We start from the raw sequence: 20,163 nt of genomic DNA, 5'->3' as shown, positions 1-20,163 counted from the left end.
GACTCTCGGCCTCTTTTCCTCCATCATATCTAAACAACATATATTTTTATCTAACACACTCACACATCCCCAAGATGCAGCCTTTAGCAGCTTCCTGACTTTCAGGTTCCTATTTACTGCAAGGTGAATAGAGGCATTAGTGTGTGTATGTTTGTGTCTGTGTGTGTGTGTGTATACGTGTGTGTGTGTGTGTGTATACTCACCTAGTTGTGGTTGCGGGGGGTTGAGCTCTGGCTCTTTGGTCCCACCTCTCAACTGGCAATCAACTGATGTACAGATTCCTGAGCCTACTGGGCTCTATCATATCTGCATTTGAAACTGTGTATGGAGTCAGCCTCCACCACATCACTGCCTAATGCATTCCATCTATTAACTACTCTGACACTGAAAAAGTTCTTTCTAACATCCTAGTGGTTCATTTGGGTACTAAGTTTCCACCTGTGTCCCCTTGTTCGCCTACCACCCGTGTTAAACAGTTTATCTTTATGTACCCTATCAATTGCATTTCTCGCAGCCTGTCCTCGTAACTCATGCCTCTTAGTCCTGGGACTAGCCTATTTGCATACCACTAAACTTTTTCAAGCTTCGTCTTGTGCTTTTTTTTTTTTTTTTTTTTTTTTGAGATATATACAAGAGTTGTTATATTCTTGTACAGCCTAGTACTAAGTATATGGTGTTTGGCTAGATAAGAGTAAAACTGCTTGTAGATTAGTTTTTCAAAAAATGTTGACAAGTTAGGCAGGATTGATATAGGTCTGTAATTGTTAACATCTGTGAGATCACCACATTTGTGTACAGGGGTAACTCGCTTTTTTTAGGATAACTGGAAAGGTTTGGAGTTCAAGTGACCTATTGAAGAGCATGAGAATTCTTTGGAGACAATTCCTAACCTATACTTCTTCTCAAGGTCATGTTTTTTATTAATGGGTTTAAGTATTCCCTTTGTAAGCAAGGGATTGTTAAGCCTTTTGGTTATGCTTACAAAAAAGTCACAGGACAGACATTATCAGCAGCAGTTATAAAATTGTCAATAGCAGTTTCATTGTGCAGCCTAAAACTTAACTCCCTTGACTCTAGAGGTATATATATTAGGTTTAGGTTAGGTTTTTTTAATTAAACCAGCCAGGATGAGTGAAGCCATGAAGGGCGTTTTTATTAATTAAAACACCCAAATGTTGGGTGCTTCAGGTGTTGTTCCTCTTGGATGATCTTGTACCTCTCTGTCTCACACCTGTAAGAATGAGTGATATGGTTAAGGGGGAAACAAAGTGCAGGCAAGGCAATGGAGGCCAGTAGTAATCTTAGGGCTAGGATAATTAGAAATTAGAGAAATTAAGTAAGAGAAATTAGCAAGAGAAATCAGGTAAAATTTATTATACTTAACTTTTGTATCATGAGTTTAGTAGTAAATCTTCATCTTCATCATCATCATCTTCACTGTCACAAAGCTCCAGGTAGGGCTCGGAAACATCAACATCCTCTTCCTGGTATCCAAATAAACGCTTTGCATCACTCAGCTTGTCAGAACACATCTTTTGCCCTTGCTTCAAAAGAGCCAAGATTCCACTCTTATTTTTGGTTGATAGGTGCTTCTCTTCAATAGTGTACTTGTTAGGATCCTGTAATATATAGACTATTTAATGGGGTTTAAGACATTTACAAATTTCCCTGAAAATACTAAAGAAATTAGAATAAATAAATAAAGTTTTCGGTAAAAGTTCAAATATATGTAAAACACACCAGTACAGTATATGAAAACCATGGAATTGTCTACCTGTCAAAGTTGTAAATAGCAAGACAAGTATAAAATTCTGCTGAATAAATGTTTATGAAGAACTGAATTGCAACACACATTTAGGCTGTTAGCTTACCTTGCTTAGATATGAAGGAAAAATTCCACATAACAACTCTTCAGTATGTTCGGTTAAAATCTCTCTCTTATTCTTGTAATATGCGAGATAATGCAGCATTTCTTGAACAGTGTGTTGTTGCTCTTCTCTGGATCTCTTCTGAAGCTCCACATCTTCTACTGCCTTCTTTTTTTGAGCAAGGGACACTAATAAAAGAGGAAATTTATATTTACTGCAAGTAAACTACAACTCAATTTAATGTAATTACAGTTTAGGTACTTGCATTATACATACTATACATAGTTTATTGTGCAGTATCAACCTGATAAAAACCTACGGATTATGATACTGCACCTATTTTACAAACAGTAGTGATGATATTTTACTTCAAAAATAAGTAAAGCTTATCCATTATGCATGCTAAATGTTAGTTATCTTGATAAGGCCGAATTGTAACCCCTGATAAAATGAGATGTAGTTACATACCATTTTGGCTATGATGAGGCAATAAATTGTGCCATGGCAGGATACCTTCTATTGCATCCTTTTCACTGAGAATTTCAGAGTTTTCACTATTGTAGATTTTTATGAAGCCTTGAAGCTTTTTCCTATCACACTCATTTCTGTGCCGGAGGGAAGAGCGCATTTTACTGGATGCTGCAAATAAAGTTTTTTGGCTGAAAGTTTTAAAGTTGTTAAAAAAATTTCCTCATCATTTACCTACATAGAAATTATAGACAAGAGCTAAATAGAAATTGCTTCAGAGTTAACAAAGAAATAGTAAGCCTACCTGCATCAGTGGCAATCAGATTTTTGCGATGCCTGATAGAGTCTGCAACTGCCTCGATAGAATATTTTATGTTCTTCGAGGTTGTTCCAGTGTTTAACTCTAACTCCTTACAAATCATTTGTAGGTCAGATCGCCATTCTTGAATCAATGACTTTTGAACGTCAAGTTTGTCGATCTCATTTGAAACTGTTATTTCCGTCTCTCTGGCCTATTTGAAAATATAATAAATTTAATGAACAAATCACATTAACCATGATGAGTGGTTCGAACCTATGGGCTTGGCATTCCCAGATGCTTGCTGTAGTTGAATGCGCCACAACATGGTCAAAAGAATTGCAACCTAGGGTACTAATGAACCCACAATTCAATTTTTGTTAATTATGCACCCCCATACCCATTCCATGGGCGGTTGTGCATGCAGTTTCCCATGTACTTGGTCTGTGTCCTCCAGTAGTTTTACCTCTGATGGCCCTTTCAATACACATAGAATTCATATTATTGTGATATATCAATACATGGAGAAAGACATTGAAATGGGGGCATCAAAGGCAGAACTACTGAATGACAGAGACCGAGTTCATGGGGGAATTGTGTGAAACCTGGTTTGGCTTCAGTGGAAGCCTTGGGATCCTTGTGGGTGCAGTAGTACTCCAAGTTGCAATTCATCTGACCATGTCGTGGCGTAGTGAACTAGAGCATGCATCTGAGAGCACTCAGTGCATGGGGTTCAAACCCTCATCACAGTTCCCGTGATATATCACGATACTGTGATTTCTCTGTGAACACATTTGATATATCTCGGAATCATACATTTAGGTTAATTAAATACTATATACTTTATACAAATTAACCTTATTGATATATTGAAAAAGTTCAAGCAGTTAATTCAAGGAAATGGTCGCTAATTTATAATGGAAAATATATGTAGTACATGATCTGAACACATAACTAACCTATAAATGCATTATAATACCTTTCACATATAAATGCATTATAATAAGTTTCAAAATAAATACAAATAAATAAAATAAATATATATTATTTTTAGTACCTTTCTGAGTCGAGTAACTAATGCACGAGCCAGTCCATCAATTTTTCGATGGTTCCAAAAGACTGCACCCTCTGTGAGTTCTTCTGTTCTTTCTGAGAAAAATATTTATAGCAATGAACATCTTGAAGAGCATAGATTAATAACAGTTTCATAACATACCTTTACTCACCAAGACCAACTCAAGTTTGACCAATATGTTTTCATTCTTTTATTGATTATTTGAGGGAGTTGATACTTATTGAATACTGAATACAAATCGCATTATACTGATTACATTATACTGATTGGGTTATATTTCCTTATTCAATATATATAAACTATAATGAAAAAATACAAAAATGGCCACCATATGTTATAGTCGCCAAACAGTTATTAGGTAAAATTGAAGGTTTCTCAATATATAATAAAACTCACCTTAGTTTTCAAGCTCTGAATAGTGCCAACATGAGCTTGAACATCTTCATCTTTGCTGAAGATACTATCAGAATAATAGGGGTTTCTGATACCTCTGCAATGATAATTCAGAAATAATTATTTATTGTCTGTAACCACTATAATATTAAACAATGGGTAATGGGGTATCAAAAAATGTTTTATATGAAGAATTCTGATGCACTGCTAAATTTTACATAAAACAAAAATTTACATGGTGTTAGATAAATAAAATGATGATATGGATGCAATTGAAAGGCAAACTATAAAGACATACTCAGTTAAAAAATATGTCATATGACAATGTATATTTATATGTGCATACTTTATTTATAAGAACATTAATTTGAAGACAATATAATTCATTATAATATAGTGTGTGTAGAGAACAAAAGAATACTATACATTAAGTATCTGTAAAGCACATTTTATTACCTCCCAACTTTGTTGTAACGATACAGCTTCTTGTTGCCATCAATATGTACTGCTAAAGGGGTTTTATCACAAGCAGGACACTCATTGTCAGCTTCTCCTCTAATTTTTCTCAGCTCATATTGCTGGAATCGCCATTCGAAGAACACTCTCTTCGAAGTTATATAATTAATGGGTCCAATCTAGGAATAGAATTTTTTAGATGGTGACATTTAAAATGCATATTATGACATAAGATAAATAAACAAAAAAAACATTCCATTTTGTGTTTGAACAAAATTAAAAACTAATTATTAATAAATGAATATACATTACTACAAAATTTTGATAATTTTTGTATTGAAATATAAAACTGAAAATATTAAGAATAACGGTATCAAAACATACACGCCCACGAGAAGCACCAAAGGATTCCAGTGCAGTGACTAATGCCCGAAATGATGTTCCAGGACAATTTCTTTTTATATGGTGCCATGATTCAAGCAGACTGGTGCTGTAGAATGTGCTGCTCTTTCCTAATGATGAATAGAAACCAGACTTGTACATGGTCTTGCCTAGTTGTTGATGCTCATATCCACAGTGGCATGTATAGATTGGAGTATAGAGGTCATACCTTCCTGTAGTTTAAAATACAGTGCATTGAGTTGTGTGGCGACTTGCTAAAATAGTGATGTAAAAATTAACATTTATAGCAACAAAAATTTCAAAATGTATTGTGATTCAGGAATATCCGGTAATGGAAATAAAAGGGTAAATTTTAAAGTTTATTTACCCATTATAGTGATGAAGATGCAGAGATTGCTGGAGCTTGAAATTTTAAACTTGCAATCTGTGCAGTTGGGGCAAGAATTTGGTGGTTGGGCTGGTACAACAGGTTCTGGTAACAAAGAAAAGGAAGACAGTTTGACAAAATGAGTTTTATGGAAAAGAATTTCAGACTGAATATTTCATTGTTTCTTGATTGTACAAAATATTGACATTATTCTCCAGATAATGACTGAGAAATTCACAGAAAAGAAACAATCAGACGATTAAATCAATCTATAAAACCAAGTGTCAGGTTTAAACTTTAAGACTTCTCCAAATGTTGTAATGACTGAAATGAAACATTTATTCATTTTATTTTGTTATACCAAGATAATCGTAGCTCTAGACTGGGATTGGGAAGTAGAAGTAATCTCGGAACAAAGTACGGATTTTATACAGGTATCGTATACTTACTCCAGTGAAAGATATTTCCTTCAGGGCACACAGTTTGTGTCGGGTCTAATGGCTCATAAAAGCCATTTTTCCAATATAATCTGTGGTGGAAAGGCATGAGAAAATGTTGCATTTGGTCACAAATGTGACACAAAAATGCAAAACAGTCTTCACATTTGATGCTTGCCTCACAATTTGTACATTGTACACAAACTTTACCTGATGAAAAAAGGGGTAATTATTTATACTAATTTTAAATACTGTATACCTAACATTTTAAACAATCTGAAGTCTAAATGTATTAATAGAGTGTCATTAATATGCATATGATGCTTATTATACAGTATAACCTTAATGAACACAGCAATATTTAATTTACCTTTATCTGGAACACCCAACTCAGACAATGTCCAATCGAACAGCATTGCCCTGCTTTCTCCCCAATTAATCTCTGCATTTTTTCTTCTTTTTTGCCAGTCAGAAACACTTGGCTGAGAATCTTTAATTTGTTCAAGTTCTGCAGCAAGTACTTTGAAATATGGGATTACAAATTAGTATGAAAAATTTGTAAGTGAAAGGAATGATTAGTATAATATGTTAAACAAAATTTCATAGGCATTAAGCACAATTTTGGTACATAATATTTATGACGTGTGTCCATTAAATAAACCCTCATTTAAATACCAACAAATGATGTTGGGACATACCAACATCAAATGATTCCAAAGTTTCTTCACCAGCTGCCAAATAACTTTGAGTGTACGTTCTGCCACTAGTAGAATAGCCCGCATTTTGAATGTGTGGTGGTGAAAGTATAGCAGGCAGAATGTCTGGGTGGCACATTTGAAGATTTAAGCATGGTACATAATTGCAAATTGTATACAAGTATTAATATTTTCAGACAAATCTCAAGATATTACTATAACTAACTTTATGCTACCAAGTTGTTCAGTGTTATAGTAATTTAATCTCCATAATTGTCTAGCATACACTTAAAAATAGGCAACAAATATTATTGGAAAGTACACAAATAACAGCTGTAGAAATATTGTTAAGAAAATAATAGAAGATTACCATCAGATTGGGGTGCAGCTGGTCTTTGTTTTGAATTAATGTGTGATACATCCTGTATGTTATCTTTTTTCTGTTTCTTGTTTGTCACCTTTATTGAGTTTGGTTCCTCCACGTTTAAGAGTCTCTTCAAGTACTCATTTCTTTGTATCATTGCAGCACGTGCTTTCTGGTACTCACGTTCAAGATGTTCTCTAGTCATCACTGCTATTCTCCGGTGAAATTCTGAAGAGAAAATAATACTGTTCGAAGGAAAAGTACAAGAACAAAACAAGAAAATTATGCTTATGCAAAATTATGCTACAATGTACCTATTAATAATCTTAAAATTTGCTACAAATTTCCTACTTATAATTATGTGTTAAATTATGGACTTTCCCATAATGATATGCATGTTAGTGGCATTACCTATACTGCCTACCTGGAGCCCCCTAGAGAGATAGTGACACAAGTTAAGGTAATCCCTTTAGTAAGGTGCTGGGTCAACATAAATAAGCTATAACTAATAAGGACACAAATCAATATGTTCATTTAACAGTGGTATTAACATTTATATAAATATAGCTAAGAATAAGTTTTTACAAGTGTAACAAAGTGAAAGAAATGTATGAAAATTTTGATGATATATTAAAATGCTCATTGATTGAACTTGTCTTCCTATATATAAAGTATAAAAATAGTAAACACAGTACCATTATTGTTGTCTGTAGTTATTTTTGGAACATCTGGTATGTACAGCATACTGTCAAAATCCGATGATCTATCTGAAAAATTGATTGGTAGCGTAAATATTTGAATTCATTGCATAGCCTTTTATACAAACAAAAAAGAAAAATTGTACAGAAAAGCTAACACAACATTATAACACCTTTCTGTGGTACTTTCTATGGTACAAAAGAAAACAAACCTTAATTATAAAGGAAAATAAACTGACAGAAGAACTATGAATACTGCTGAAAATACTTTCCACAAAATATCTGAACCAAGGGATAGTACCCCGAGATTTGAAATATGAAAATTTCACCCTTACAGTATTTAAAAAAAAAGCAGAAAGAGTTAAGCACAAAACTAATGTCCAATCAGCTAGGTATAACACATCTGCAAGCTCATGGCGAAAATCCTAAGGGAGGGAATCATTTACCATCTTTCAGTGAACAATCTTATTCAATCGACACACCATGGTCTTCTTAAAAACAGATGCTACCTTATAAACCTCCTCACTTTTGGGACATGGTAACATGGTACTCAGATAAAGGGTTTCCGGTGGATGTAGTATACATGGATTATGCTAAAGACTTTAATAAGGTACCACATGGAAGACTAGCAAGGAAATTACAGGTTCATGAAAAAAATTGTAAAGTGCACAAAACAATAGTTAAAACAAAGAGAGCAAAAGGTCATACTAAATGGGAATGAATATGAAGAAATGTGTTAAGTTGAGTACCTCAGGGGTCCATTTTTAAGTCTAAAATATTTTTCATATATTGAACATCTATGATATAGAAAAGAATATAATCTAATCAACCACATCCTCATATTTGCAAATGCCTGGCATTTCACGAGCACTTTGTCCGGGGTTTATATTCTAGCCGGGGAGGATTTACTGGGTTAGGCTAACCTAACCTAACTTAACCAAACCAAACCAAGTATCTCAAGTTACAAATATCTCTGGGAATTCATATTATCTGCTGTTGTAGAATTGACAAAATGGACAGTGTCAACAAAATTATTCCCACATACTCCGTCACTATGTGATGGAGTACACATAGAATAGGGACTGAATTGTCCCTGACAGGGACAATTCTGTAACAAATGTTCTAGCATAAAACTTTGTACAGTTTAGTAATTCCTTACCATTTGATGTACTAGGTAGATCCATGTTTGGTGAAGTTTTATAGCTGGAGCTGGAAGATCCTGTCGAGATGACTTCTTCAAAGAGAATAGCTTCAACACATTGTGTCTTGAGTCTTCCAGTACTTGGCCTACAGTTACCAGATCTGATTTACAGAAACTAGTGAACTATGGAGATAAGATTGTTAATAATATACTTTTTTTGAGATTCATATGACTTGCAGCTTAAAAACCAATCTTATTTTAAAATAGTACACTAAAGTACATAGCAAATTGCGAAATTCGTAGTTTTTTAACTACTTTAAAGCTAAATTCTCAAGCTTTGAAAATAAGCACAATTTGCTATTTTAAGCGGAATCTGGCAACTCTGATTTAGCATGTAAACATTGACTTGCATTCACAATGTAGTTATTTATTTTTCAACAATTTAAAACGAGTTATGAAAATACACACATTGGTACATTATTGCAAAGGCACTATACTATATATATATATATATATATATATATATAAATTGTTGCAAGTCGAGCAACAAATATTTTACATTGAACAACAAATGAGATTGGAAAAGCAGTATTGCCAAAATAGACCCCAGACACACCCTGTGGGTAGTAATGGACCCCCATACCGACCCTATGAGGGGTAGTGGACCCCATAATAACACTATGGGCGATAGTGGACACTATACAAACACTATGGGCGGTAGTTGACTTCATAGAGACCCTGTGGGCGGTAAGGGACCCCCTATCGACCCTGTGGGCGGCAGTGGACCCCCTATCGATCCTGTGGGCGGCAGTGGACCCCCTACCGACCCTGTGGGCGGCAGTGGACCCCTACCGAACGTGTGGGCGGCAGTGGACCCCCTACCGACCCTGTGGGCGGCAGTGGACCCCCTATCGATCCTGTGGGCGGTAGTGGACCCCCCCCCATATCGACCCTGTGGGCGGCAGTGGACCCCCTATCGATCCTGTGGGCGGCAGTGGACCCCCTACCGACCCAGTGGGTGGCAGTGGACCCCCTGCCGACCCTGTGGGCGGTAGTGGACCCCTACCGACCCTGTGGACGGTAGTTGACTTCATAGCGACCCAGTGGGCGGTAGTGGACCCCATACCGACCCTGTGGGTGGCGGTGGACTCCATACCGACTCTGTGGGCGGCAGTGAACCCTATATACTAATCCTGTGGGCGATACTGTACCCTATAGTCATCCTGTGGGGGCAATGGATGCCATACATATCCAGTGGGTGTTATTGTACCCCATACTTATTCTGTGGGTGGTTGGAGCCCCATACCCATCCTGTGGGTTATAGTGGACCCCATACTCATCCTGTGGGTGGTATTGGACCCCATACCTATCCTGTGGGTGGTTGTGAGCCCATACCCATCCTGTCGGTGGTAGTGGACGCAATACACATCCAGTGGATGGTATTGGATCCCATACCCTTCCTGTGGGTGGAAGTGATCCCCATACCATTCCTGTGGGTGGATGTGACCCCCATACTCATCCTGCGGGTGTTATTGGACCCCTTACCCACCTAACAGGTGGTAGTGGACCCTATACTAATCCTATAATTTCCAATAATCCACACCATACCATCCTGTTTGCAGTAGTTTACCCTATATACATTCCAACATAACATCGTTTTCTGTTAGCGTTCCTACAAAACATTCTTTAAAGATTTCTAAAGCACAAACTATAGTATATAATATTGATTGGTGAAGCACTTATTCTATGTAATAATTTATTGTGCTTATTATAATTTACTAAGAACAACTAATATTTCTCAAAACAAAACTACGAGCCTTCAATAGGATGTAGCTGATCTGTAATATTATAAGAGCATGGACAATAGTAGGTGAATTTCACAACCCATGTGGGACCTGAAAACTACAATTTTCGTTATAATTGAACCAATCACGACTATTCAGCTATCTACGTTGATGGACGAGTACTGTGAGACGTAAATTGGTACGTGAGGAAGAGTTTGAGCCTTGGTAAAAAAGTTAACTGGGAATATATCACATATGTACTAAATCACATTCCACATATTGACTTTAAGCACTAGTCATATATGTACTGTCTTGTGTGAGAACGGGTTGCCCTATTCCAGTAGCTGAGGTTTATAACTTTTTAGACACTCATCCCACCAGGGGACTCGAACACTGGCCAACAAGGTGGCAGTTGCATGCTGTATCCACTACACCATACTTCAAAGCCATTAAGAGAGGTAGGAATTCTGGGGTATTTAACCAACCAGAACTCCAATCCTCTCCCAGGCGATGAGATAGTGTGGGATCCCGGATGCTCTTTCATCGAGCCCTGTTATATGGGAAAACTCAGTGCCAAATGCTTAATACACAGACTACCCTATTCCAGTAGCTGAAGTTTATAAATTTTTAGACACTCATCCCACCAGGGGACTCGAACACTGGCCAACAAGGTGGCAGTTGCATGCTGTATCCACTACACCATACTTCAAAGCCATTAAGAGAGGTATTAATTCTGGGGTATTTAACCAACCAGAACTCCAATCCTCTCCCAGGCGATGAGATAGTATGGGACCCCGGATGCTCTTTCATCGAGCCCTGTTATATGGGAAAACTCAGTGCCAAATGCTTAATGCAGACTACCCTATTCCAGTAGCTGAGGTTTATAACTTTTTAGACACTCATCCCACCAGGGGACTGCCACCTTGCCAACAAGGAGGCAGTTGCATGCTGTATCCACTACACCATACTTCAAAGCCATTAAGAGAGGTAGGAATTCTGGGGTATTTAACCAACCAGAACTCCAATCCTCTCCCAGGCGATGAGATAGTGTGGGACCCCGGATGCTCTTTCATCGAGCCCTGTTATATGGGAAAACTCAGTGCCAAATGCTTAATGCACAGACTACCCTATTCCAGTAGCTGAAGTTTATAACTTTTTAGACACTCATCCCACCAGGGGACTCGAACACTGGCCAACAAGGTGGCAGTTGCATGCTGTATCCACTACACCATACTTCAAAGCCATTAAGAGAGGGAGGAAGTCTGGGGTATTTAACCAACCAGAACTCCAATCCTCTCCCAGCCGATGAGATAGTGTGGGACCCTGGATGCTCTTTCATCGAGCCCTGTTATATGGAAAAACTCAGTGCCAAATGCTTAATGCACAGACTACCCTATTCCAGTAGCTGAAGTTTATAACTTTTTAGACACTCATCCCACCAGGGGACTCGAACACTGGCCAACAAGGTGGCAGTTGCATGCTGTATCCACTACATCATACTTCAAAGCCATTAAGAGAGGTAGGAATTCTGGGGTATTTAACCAACCAGAACTCCAATCCTCTCCCAGGCAATGAGATAGTGTGGGACCCCGGATGCTCTTTCATCGAGCCCTGTTATATGGGAAAACTCAGTGCCAAATGTTTAATGCAGACTACCCTATTCCAGTAGCTGAGGTTTATAACTTTTTAGACACTCATCCCACCAGGGGACTCGAACACTGGCCAACAAGGTGGCAGTTGCATGCTGTATCCACTACAGCATACTTCAAAGCCATTAAGAGAGGTAGGAATTCTGGGGTATTTAACCAACCAGAACTCCAATCCCCTCCCAGGCGATGAGATAATGTGGGACCCCGGATGCTCTTTCATCGAGCCCTGTTATATGGGAAAACTCAGTGCCAAATGCTTAATGCACAGACTACCCTATTCCAGTAGCTGAAGTTTATAACTTTTTAGACACTCATTCCACCAGGGGACTCGAACACTGGCCAACACGATGGCAGTTGCATGCTGTATCCACTACACCATACTTCAAAGCCATTAAGAGAGGTAGGAAGTCTGGGGTATTTAACCAACCAGAACTCCAATCCTCTCCCAGGCGATGAGATAGTGTGGGACCCTGGATGCTCTTTCATCGAGCCCTGTTATATGGAAGAACTCAGTGCCAAATGCTTAATGCACAGACTACCCTATTCCAGTAGCTGAAGTTTATAACTTTTTAGACACTCATCCCACCAGGGGACTCGAACACTGACCAACAAGGTGGCAGTTGCATGCTGTATCCACTACACCATACTTCAAAGCCATTAAGAGAGGTAGGAATTCTGGGGAATTTAACCAACCAGAACTCCAATCCTCTCTCAGGCGATGAGATAGTGTGGGACCCCGGATGCTCTTTCATCGAGCCCTGTTATATGGGAAAACTCAGGGCCAAATGCTTAATGCACAGACTACCCTATTCCAGTAGCTGAAGTTTATAACTTTTTAGACACTCATCCCACCAGGGGACTTAAACACTGGCCAACAAGGTGGCAGTTGCATGCTGTATCCACTACACCATACTTCAAAACCATTAAGAGAGGTAGGAATTCTGGGGTATTTAACCAACCAGAATTCCAATCCTCTCCCAGCCGATGAGATAGTGTGGGACCCCGGATGCTCTTTCATCGAGCCCTGTTATATGGGAAAACTCAGTGCCAAATGCTTAATGCACAGACTACCCTATTCCAGTAGCTGAAGTTTATAACTTTTTAGACACTCATTCCACCAGGGGACTCGAACACTGGCCAACACGGTGGCAGTTGCATGCTGTATCCACTACACCATACTTCAAAGCCATTAAGAGAGGTAGCAATTCTGGGGTATTTAACCAACCAGAACTCCAATCCTCTCCCAGGCGATGAGATAGTGTGGGACCCCGGATGCTCTTTCATCGAGCCCTGTTATATGGGAAAACTCAGTGCCAAATGCTTAATGCACAGACTACCCTATTCCAGTAGCTGAAGTTTATAACTTTTTAGACACTCATCCCACCAGGGGACTTAAACACTGGCCAACAAGGTGGCAGTCGCATGCTGTATCCACTACACCATACTTCAAAGCCATTAAGAGAGGTAGGAATTCTGGGGTATTTAACCAACCAGAACTCCAATCCTCTCCCAGGCGATGAGATAGTGTGGGACCCCGGATGCTCTTTCATCGAGCCCTGTTATATGGGAAAACTCAGTGCCAAATGCTTAATGCAGACTACCCTATTCCAGTAGCTGAGGTTTATAACTTTTTAGACACTCATAACACCAGGGGACTCGAACACTGGCCAACAAGGTGGCAGTTGCATGCTGTATCCACTACACCATACTTCAAAGCTATTAAGAGAGGTAGTAATTCTGGGGTATTTAACCAACCAGAACTCCAATCCCCTCCCAGGCGATGAGATAATGTGGGACCCCGGATGCTCTTTCATCGAGCCCTGTTATATGGGAAAACTCAGTGCCAAATGCTTAATGCACAGACTACCCTATTCCAGTAGCTGAAGTTTATAACTTTTTAGACACTCATTCCACCAGGGGACTCGAACACTGGCCAACACGATGGCAGTTGCATGCTGTATCCACTACACCATACTTCAAAGCCATTAAGAGAGGTAGGAAGTCTGGGGTATTTAACCAACCAGAACTCCAATCCTCTCCCAGGCGATGAGATAGTGTGGGACCCTGGATGCTCTTTCATCGAGCCCTGTTATATGGAAGAACTCAGTGCCAAATGCTTAATGCACAGACTACCCTATTCCAGTAGCTGAAGTTTATAACTTTTTAGACACTCATCCCACCAGGGGACTCGAACACTGACCAACAAGGTGGCAGTTGCATGCTGTATCCACTACACCATACTTCAAAGCCATTAAGAGAGGTAGGAATTCTGGGGAATTTAACCAACCAGAACTCCAATCCTCTCTCAGGCGATGAGATAGTGTGGGACCCCGGATGCTCTTTCATCGAGCCCTGTTATATGGGAAAACTCAGGGCCAAATGCTTAATGCACAGACTACCCTATTCCAGTAGCTGAAGTTTATAACTTTTTAGACACTCATCCCACCAGGGGACTTAAACACTGGCCAACAAGGTGGCAGTTGCATGCTGTATCCACTACACCATACTTCAAAACCATTAAGAGAGGTAGGAATTCTGGGGTATTTAACCAACCAGAATTCCAATCCTCTCCCAGCCGATGAGATAGTGTGGGACCCCGGATGCTCTTTCATCGAGCCCTGTTATATGGGAAAACTCAGTGCCAAATGCTTAATGCACAGACTACCCTATTCCAGTAGCTGAAGTTTATAACTTTTTAGACACTCATTCCACCAGGGGACTCGAACACTGGCCAACACGGTGGCAGTTGCATGCTGTATCCACTACACCATACTTCAAAGCCATTAAGAGAGGTAGCAATTCTGGGGTATTTAACCAACCAGAACTCCAATCCTCTCCCAGGCGATGAGATAGTGTGGGACCCCGGATGCTCTTTCATCGAGCCCTGTTATATGGGAAAACTCAGTGCCAAATGCTTAATGCACAGACTACCCTATTCCAGTAGCTGAAGTTTATAACTTTTTAGACACTCATCCCACCAGGGGACTTAAACACTGGCCAACAAGGTGGCAGTTGCATGCTGTATCCACTACACCATACTTCAAAGCCATTAAGAGAGGTAGGAATTCTGGGGTATTTAACCAACCAGAACTCCAATCCTCTCCCAGGCGATGAGATAGTGTGGGACCCCGGATGCTCTTTCATCGAGCCCTGTTATATGGGAAAACTCAGTGCCAAATGCTTAATGCAGACTACCCTATTCCAGTAGCTGAAGTTTATAACTTTTTAGACACTCATCCCACCAGGGGACTCGAACACTGGCCAACAAGGTGGCAGTTGCATGCTGTATCCACTACACCATACTTCAAAGCCATTAAGAGAGGTAGGAATTCTGGGGTATTTAACCAACCAGAACTCCAATCCTCTCCCAGGCGATGAGATAGTGTGGGACCCCGGATGCTCTTTCATCGAGCCCTGTTATATGGGAAAACTCAGTGCCAAATGCTTAATGCACAGACTACCCTATTCCAGTAGCTGAAGTTTATAACTTTTTAGACACTCATCCCACCAGGGGACTCGAACACTGGCCAACAAGGTGGCAGTTGCATGCTGTATCCACTACACCATACTTCAAAGCCATTAAGAGAGGTAGGAATTCTGGGGTATTTAACCAACCAGAACTCCAATCCTCTCCCAGGCGATGAGATAGTGTGGGACCCCGGATGCTCTTTCATCGAGCCCTGTTATATAGGAAAACTCAGTGCCAAATGCTTAATGCAGACTACCCTATTCCAGTAGCTGAGGTTTATAACTTTTTAGACACTCATCCCACCAGGGGACTCGAACACTGGCCAACAAGGTGGCAGTTGCATGCTGTATCCACTACACCATACTTCAAAGCCATTAAGAGAGGTAGGAATTCTGGGGTATTTAACCAACCAGAACTCCAATCCTCTCCCAGGCGATGAGATAGTGTGGGATCCCGGATGCTCTTTCATCGAGCCCTGTTATATGGGAAAACTCAGTGCCAAATGCTTAATACACAGACTACCCTATTCCAGTAGCTGAAGTTTATAAATTTTTAGACACTCATCCTACCAGGTGACTCGAACACTGGCCAACAAGGTGGCAGTTGCATGCTGTATCCACTACACCATACTTCAAAGCCATTAAGAGAGGTATTAATTCTGGGGTATTTAACCAACCAGAACTCCAATCCTCTCCCAGGCGATGAGATAGTGTGGGACCCCGGATGCTCTTTCATCGAGCCCTGTTATATGGGAAAACTCAGTGCCAAATGCTTAATGCAGACTACCCTACTCCAGTAGCTGAGGTTTATAACTTTTTAGACACTCATCCCACCAGGGGACTGCCACCTTCCCAACAAGGTGGCAGTTGCATGCTGTATCCACTACACCATACTTCAAAGCCATTAAGAGAGGTAGGAATTCTGGTTTATTTAACCAACCAGAACTCCAATCCTCTCCCAGGCGATGAGATAGTGTGGGACCCCGGATGCTCTTTCATCGAGCCCTGTTATATGGGAAAACTCAGTGCCAAATGCTTAATGCACAGACTACCCTATTCCAGTAGCTGAAGTTTATAACTTTTTAGACACTCGTCCCACCAGGGGACTCGAACACTGGCCAACAAGGTGGCAGTTGCATGCTGTATCCACTACACCATACTTCAAAGCCATTAAGAGAGGTAGGAAGTCTGGGGTATTTAACCAACCAGAACTCCAATCCTCTCCCAGCCGATGAGATAGTGTGGGACCCTGGATGCTCTTTCATCGAGCCCTGTTATATGGAAAAACTCAGTGCCAAATGCTTAATGCACAGACTACCCTATTCCAGTAGCTGAAGTTTATAACTTTTTAGACACTCATCCCACCAGGGGACTCGAACACTGGCCAACAAGGTGGCAGTTGCATGCTGTATCCACTACACCATACTTCAAAGCCATTAAGAGAGGTAGGAATTCTGGGGTATTTAACCAACCAGAACTCCAATCCTCTCCCAGGCGATGAGATAGTGTGGGACCCCGGATGCTCTTTCATCGAGCCCTGTTATATGGGAAAATTCAGTGCCAAATGCTTAATGCACAGACTACCCTATTGCAGTAGCTGGAGTTTATAACTTTTTAGACACTCATCCCACCAGGGGACTTAAACAATGGCCAACAAGGTGGCAGTTGCATGCTGTATCCACTACACCATACTTCAAAGCCATTAAGAGAGGTAGGAATTCTGGGGTATTTAACCAACCAGAATTCCAATCCTCTCCCAGGCGATGAGATAGTGTGGGACCCTGGATGCTCTTTCATCGAGCCCTGTTATATGGGAAAACTCAGTGCCAAATGCTTAATGCACAGACTACCCTGTTCCAGTAGCTGAAGTTTATAACTTTTTAGACACTCATCCCACCAGGGGACTCGAACACTGGCCAACAAGGTGGCAGTTGCATGCTGTATCTACTACACCATACTTCAAAGCCATTAAGAGAGGTAGGAATTCTGGGGTATTTAACCAACCAGAACTCCAATCCTCTCCCAGGCGATGAGATAGTGTGGGACCCCTGATGCTCTTTCATCGAGCCCTGTTATATAGGAAAACTCAGTGCCAAATGCTTAATGCAGACTACCCTATTCCAGTAGCTGAGGTTTATAACTTTTTAGACACTCATCCCACCAGGGGACTCGAACACTGGCCAACAAGGTGGCAGTTGCATGCTGTATCCACTAAACCATACTTCAAAGCCATTAAGAGAGGTAGGAATTCTGGGGTATTTAACCAACCAGAACTCCAATCCTCTCCCAGGCGATGAGATAGTGTGGGACCCCGGATGCTCTTTCATCGAGCCCTTTTATATGGGAAAACTCAGTGCCAAATGCTTAATACACAGACTACCCTATTCCAGTAGCTGAAGTTTATAAATTTTTAGACACTCATCCCACCAGGGGGCTCGAACACTGGCCAACAAGGTGGCAGTTGCATGCTGTATCCATTACACCATACTTCAAAGCCATTAAGAGAGGTAGGAATTCTGGGGTATTTAACCAACCAGAACTCCAATCCTCTCCCAGGCGATGAGATAGTGTAGGACCCCGGATGCTCTTTCATCGAGCCCTGTTATATGGGAAAACTCAGTGCCAAATGCTTAATGCACACTACCCTATTCCAGTAGCTGAAGTTTATAACTTTTTAGACACTCATCCCACCAGGGGACTTAAACACTGGCCAACAAGATGGCAGTTGCATGCTGTATCCACTACACCATACTTCAAAGCCATTAAGAGAGGTAGGAATTCTGGGGTATTTAACCAACCAGAATTCCAATCCTCTCCCAGGCGATGAGATAGTGTAGGACCCCGGATGCTCTTTCATCGAGCCCTGTTATATGGGAAAACTCAGTGCCAAATGCTTAATGCACACTACCCTATTCCAGTAGCTGAAGTTTATAACTTTTTAGACACTCATCCCACCAGGGGACTCGAACACTGGCCAACAAGGTGGCAGTTGCATGATGTATCCACTACACCATACTTCAAAGCCATTAAGAGAGGTAGGAATTCTGGGGAATTTAACCAACCAGAACTCCAATCCTCTCTCAGGCGATGAGATAGTGTGGGACCCCGGATGCTCTTTCATCGAGCCCTGTTATATGGGAAAACTCAGGGCCAAATGCTTAATGCACAGACTACCCTATTCCAGTAGCTGAAGTTTATAACTTTTTAGACACTCATCCCACCAGGGGACTTAAACACTGGCCAACACGGTGGCAGTTGCATGCTGTATCCACTACACCATACTTCAAAGCCATTAAGAGAGGTAGGAATTCTGGGGTATTTAACCAACCAGAACTCCAATCCTCTCCCAGGCGATGAGATAGTGTGGGACCCCGGATGCTCTTTCATCGAGCCCTGTTATATGGGAAAACTCAGTGCCAAATGCTTAATGCACAGACTACCCTATTCCAGTAGCTGAAGTTTATAACTTTTTAGACACTCATCCCACCAGGGGACTCGAACACTGGCCAACAAGGTGGCAGTTGCATGCTGTATCCACTACACCATACTTCAAAGCCATTAAGAGAGGTAGGAATTCTGGGGTATTTAACCAACCAGAACTCCAATCCTCTCCCAGGCGATGAGATAGTGTGGGACCCCGGATGCTCTTTCATCGAGCCCTGTTATATGGGAAAACTCAGTGCGAAATGCTTAATGCACAGACTACCCTATTCTAGTAGCTGAAGTTTATAACTTTTTAGACACCCCTCCCACCAGGGGACTTGAACACTGGCCAACAAGGTGGCAGTTGCATGCTGTATCCACTACACCATACTTCAAAGCCATTAAGAGAGGTAGGAATTCTGGGGTATTTAACCAACCAGAACTCCAATCCTCTCCCAGGCGATGAGATAGTGTGGGACCCCGGATGCTCTTTCATCGAGCCCTGTTATATAGGAAAACTCAGTGCCAAATGCTTAATGCAGACTACCCTATTCCAGTAGCTGAGGTTTATAACTTTTTAGACACTCATCCCACCAGGGGACTCGAACACTGGCCAACAAGGTGGCAGTTGCATGCTGTATCCACTACACCATACTTCAAAGCCATTAAGAGAGGTAGGAATTCTGGGGTATTTAACCAACCAGAACTCCAATCCTCTCCCAGGCGATGAGATAGTGTGGGACCCCGGATGCTCTTTCATCGAGCCCTGTTATATGGGAAAACTCAGTGCCAAATGCTTAATACACAGACTACCCTATTCCAGTAGCTGAAGTTTATAAATTTTTAGACACTCATCCCACCAGGGGACTCGAACACTGGCCAACAAGGTGGCAGTTGCATGCTGTATCCACTACACCATACTTCAAAGCCATTAAGAGAGGTAGGAATTCTGGGGTATTTAACCAACCAGAACTCCAATCCTCTCCCAGGCGATGAGATAGTGTGGGACCCCGGATGCTCTTTCATCGAGCCCTGTTATATGGGAAAACTCAGTGCCAAATGCTTAATGCAGACTACCCTATTCCAGTAGCTGAGGTTTATAACTTTTTAGACACTCATCCCACCAGGGGACTGCCACCTTGCCAACAAGGTGGCAGTTGCATGCTGTATCCACTAC

General features: G+C 40.9%; 2 protein-coding genes across 3 annotated transcripts; both read right to left on the bottom strand.

Moving 5' to 3' along the window:
* Nucleotides 1-1,127: 1,127 nt before the first annotated feature.
* LOC138373608 (uncharacterized) lies at nt 1,128-6,299 on the bottom strand. Of its 2 annotated transcripts, XM_069339922.1 has the most exons (7): nt 5,777-6,299; nt 5,328-5,432; nt 4,943-5,172; nt 4,559-4,737; nt 4,106-4,199; nt 3,692-3,783; nt 2,710-2,848 (listed from the first exon to the last, which is right to left on the bottom strand). In XM_069339922.1, exons 1-6 carry the CDS (start codon nt 5,886-5,888, stop codon nt 3,709-3,711), a joined length of 795 nt encoding a protein of 264 aa, XP_069196023.1. In that variant the 5' UTR covers nt 5,889-6,299; the 3' UTR covers nt 2,710-2,848; nt 3,692-3,708. The 2 variants fall into 2 exon arrangements, with proteins under 2 accessions (XP_069196024.1, XP_069196023.1); XM_069339923.1 differs by lacking the exons at nt 4,106-4,199; nt 4,559-4,737; nt 4,943-5,172; nt 5,328-5,432; nt 5,777-6,299 and adding exons at nt 1,128-1,233; nt 1,386-1,619; nt 1,872-2,056; nt 2,337-2,507 and having other exon boundaries at nt 2,641-2,848; nt 3,692-3,948.
* A 60-nt stretch (nt 6,300-6,359) lies between these two features.
* LOC138373383 (uncharacterized) lies at nt 6,360-8,819 on the bottom strand. The gene is made up of 3 exons (XM_069339582.1): nt 8,681-8,819; nt 7,519-7,590; nt 6,360-7,051 (listed from the first exon to the last, which is right to left on the bottom strand). Exons 1-3 carry the CDS (start codon nt 8,703-8,705, stop codon nt 6,807-6,809), a joined length of 342 nt encoding a protein of 113 aa, XP_069195683.1. The 5' UTR covers nt 8,706-8,819; the 3' UTR covers nt 6,360-6,806.
* Between the last annotated feature and the right edge of the window lie 11,344 nt (nt 8,820-20,163).

This window comes from Procambarus clarkii, chromosome 42, assembly GCF_040958095.1.
Source record: "Procambarus clarkii isolate CNS0578487 chromosome 42, FALCON_Pclarkii_2.0, whole genome shotgun sequence".
Taxonomy (NCBI): domain Eukaryota; kingdom Metazoa; phylum Arthropoda; class Malacostraca; order Decapoda; family Cambaridae; genus Procambarus; species Procambarus clarkii.
This window is presented reverse-complemented; position numbering and strand designations above follow the sequence as displayed.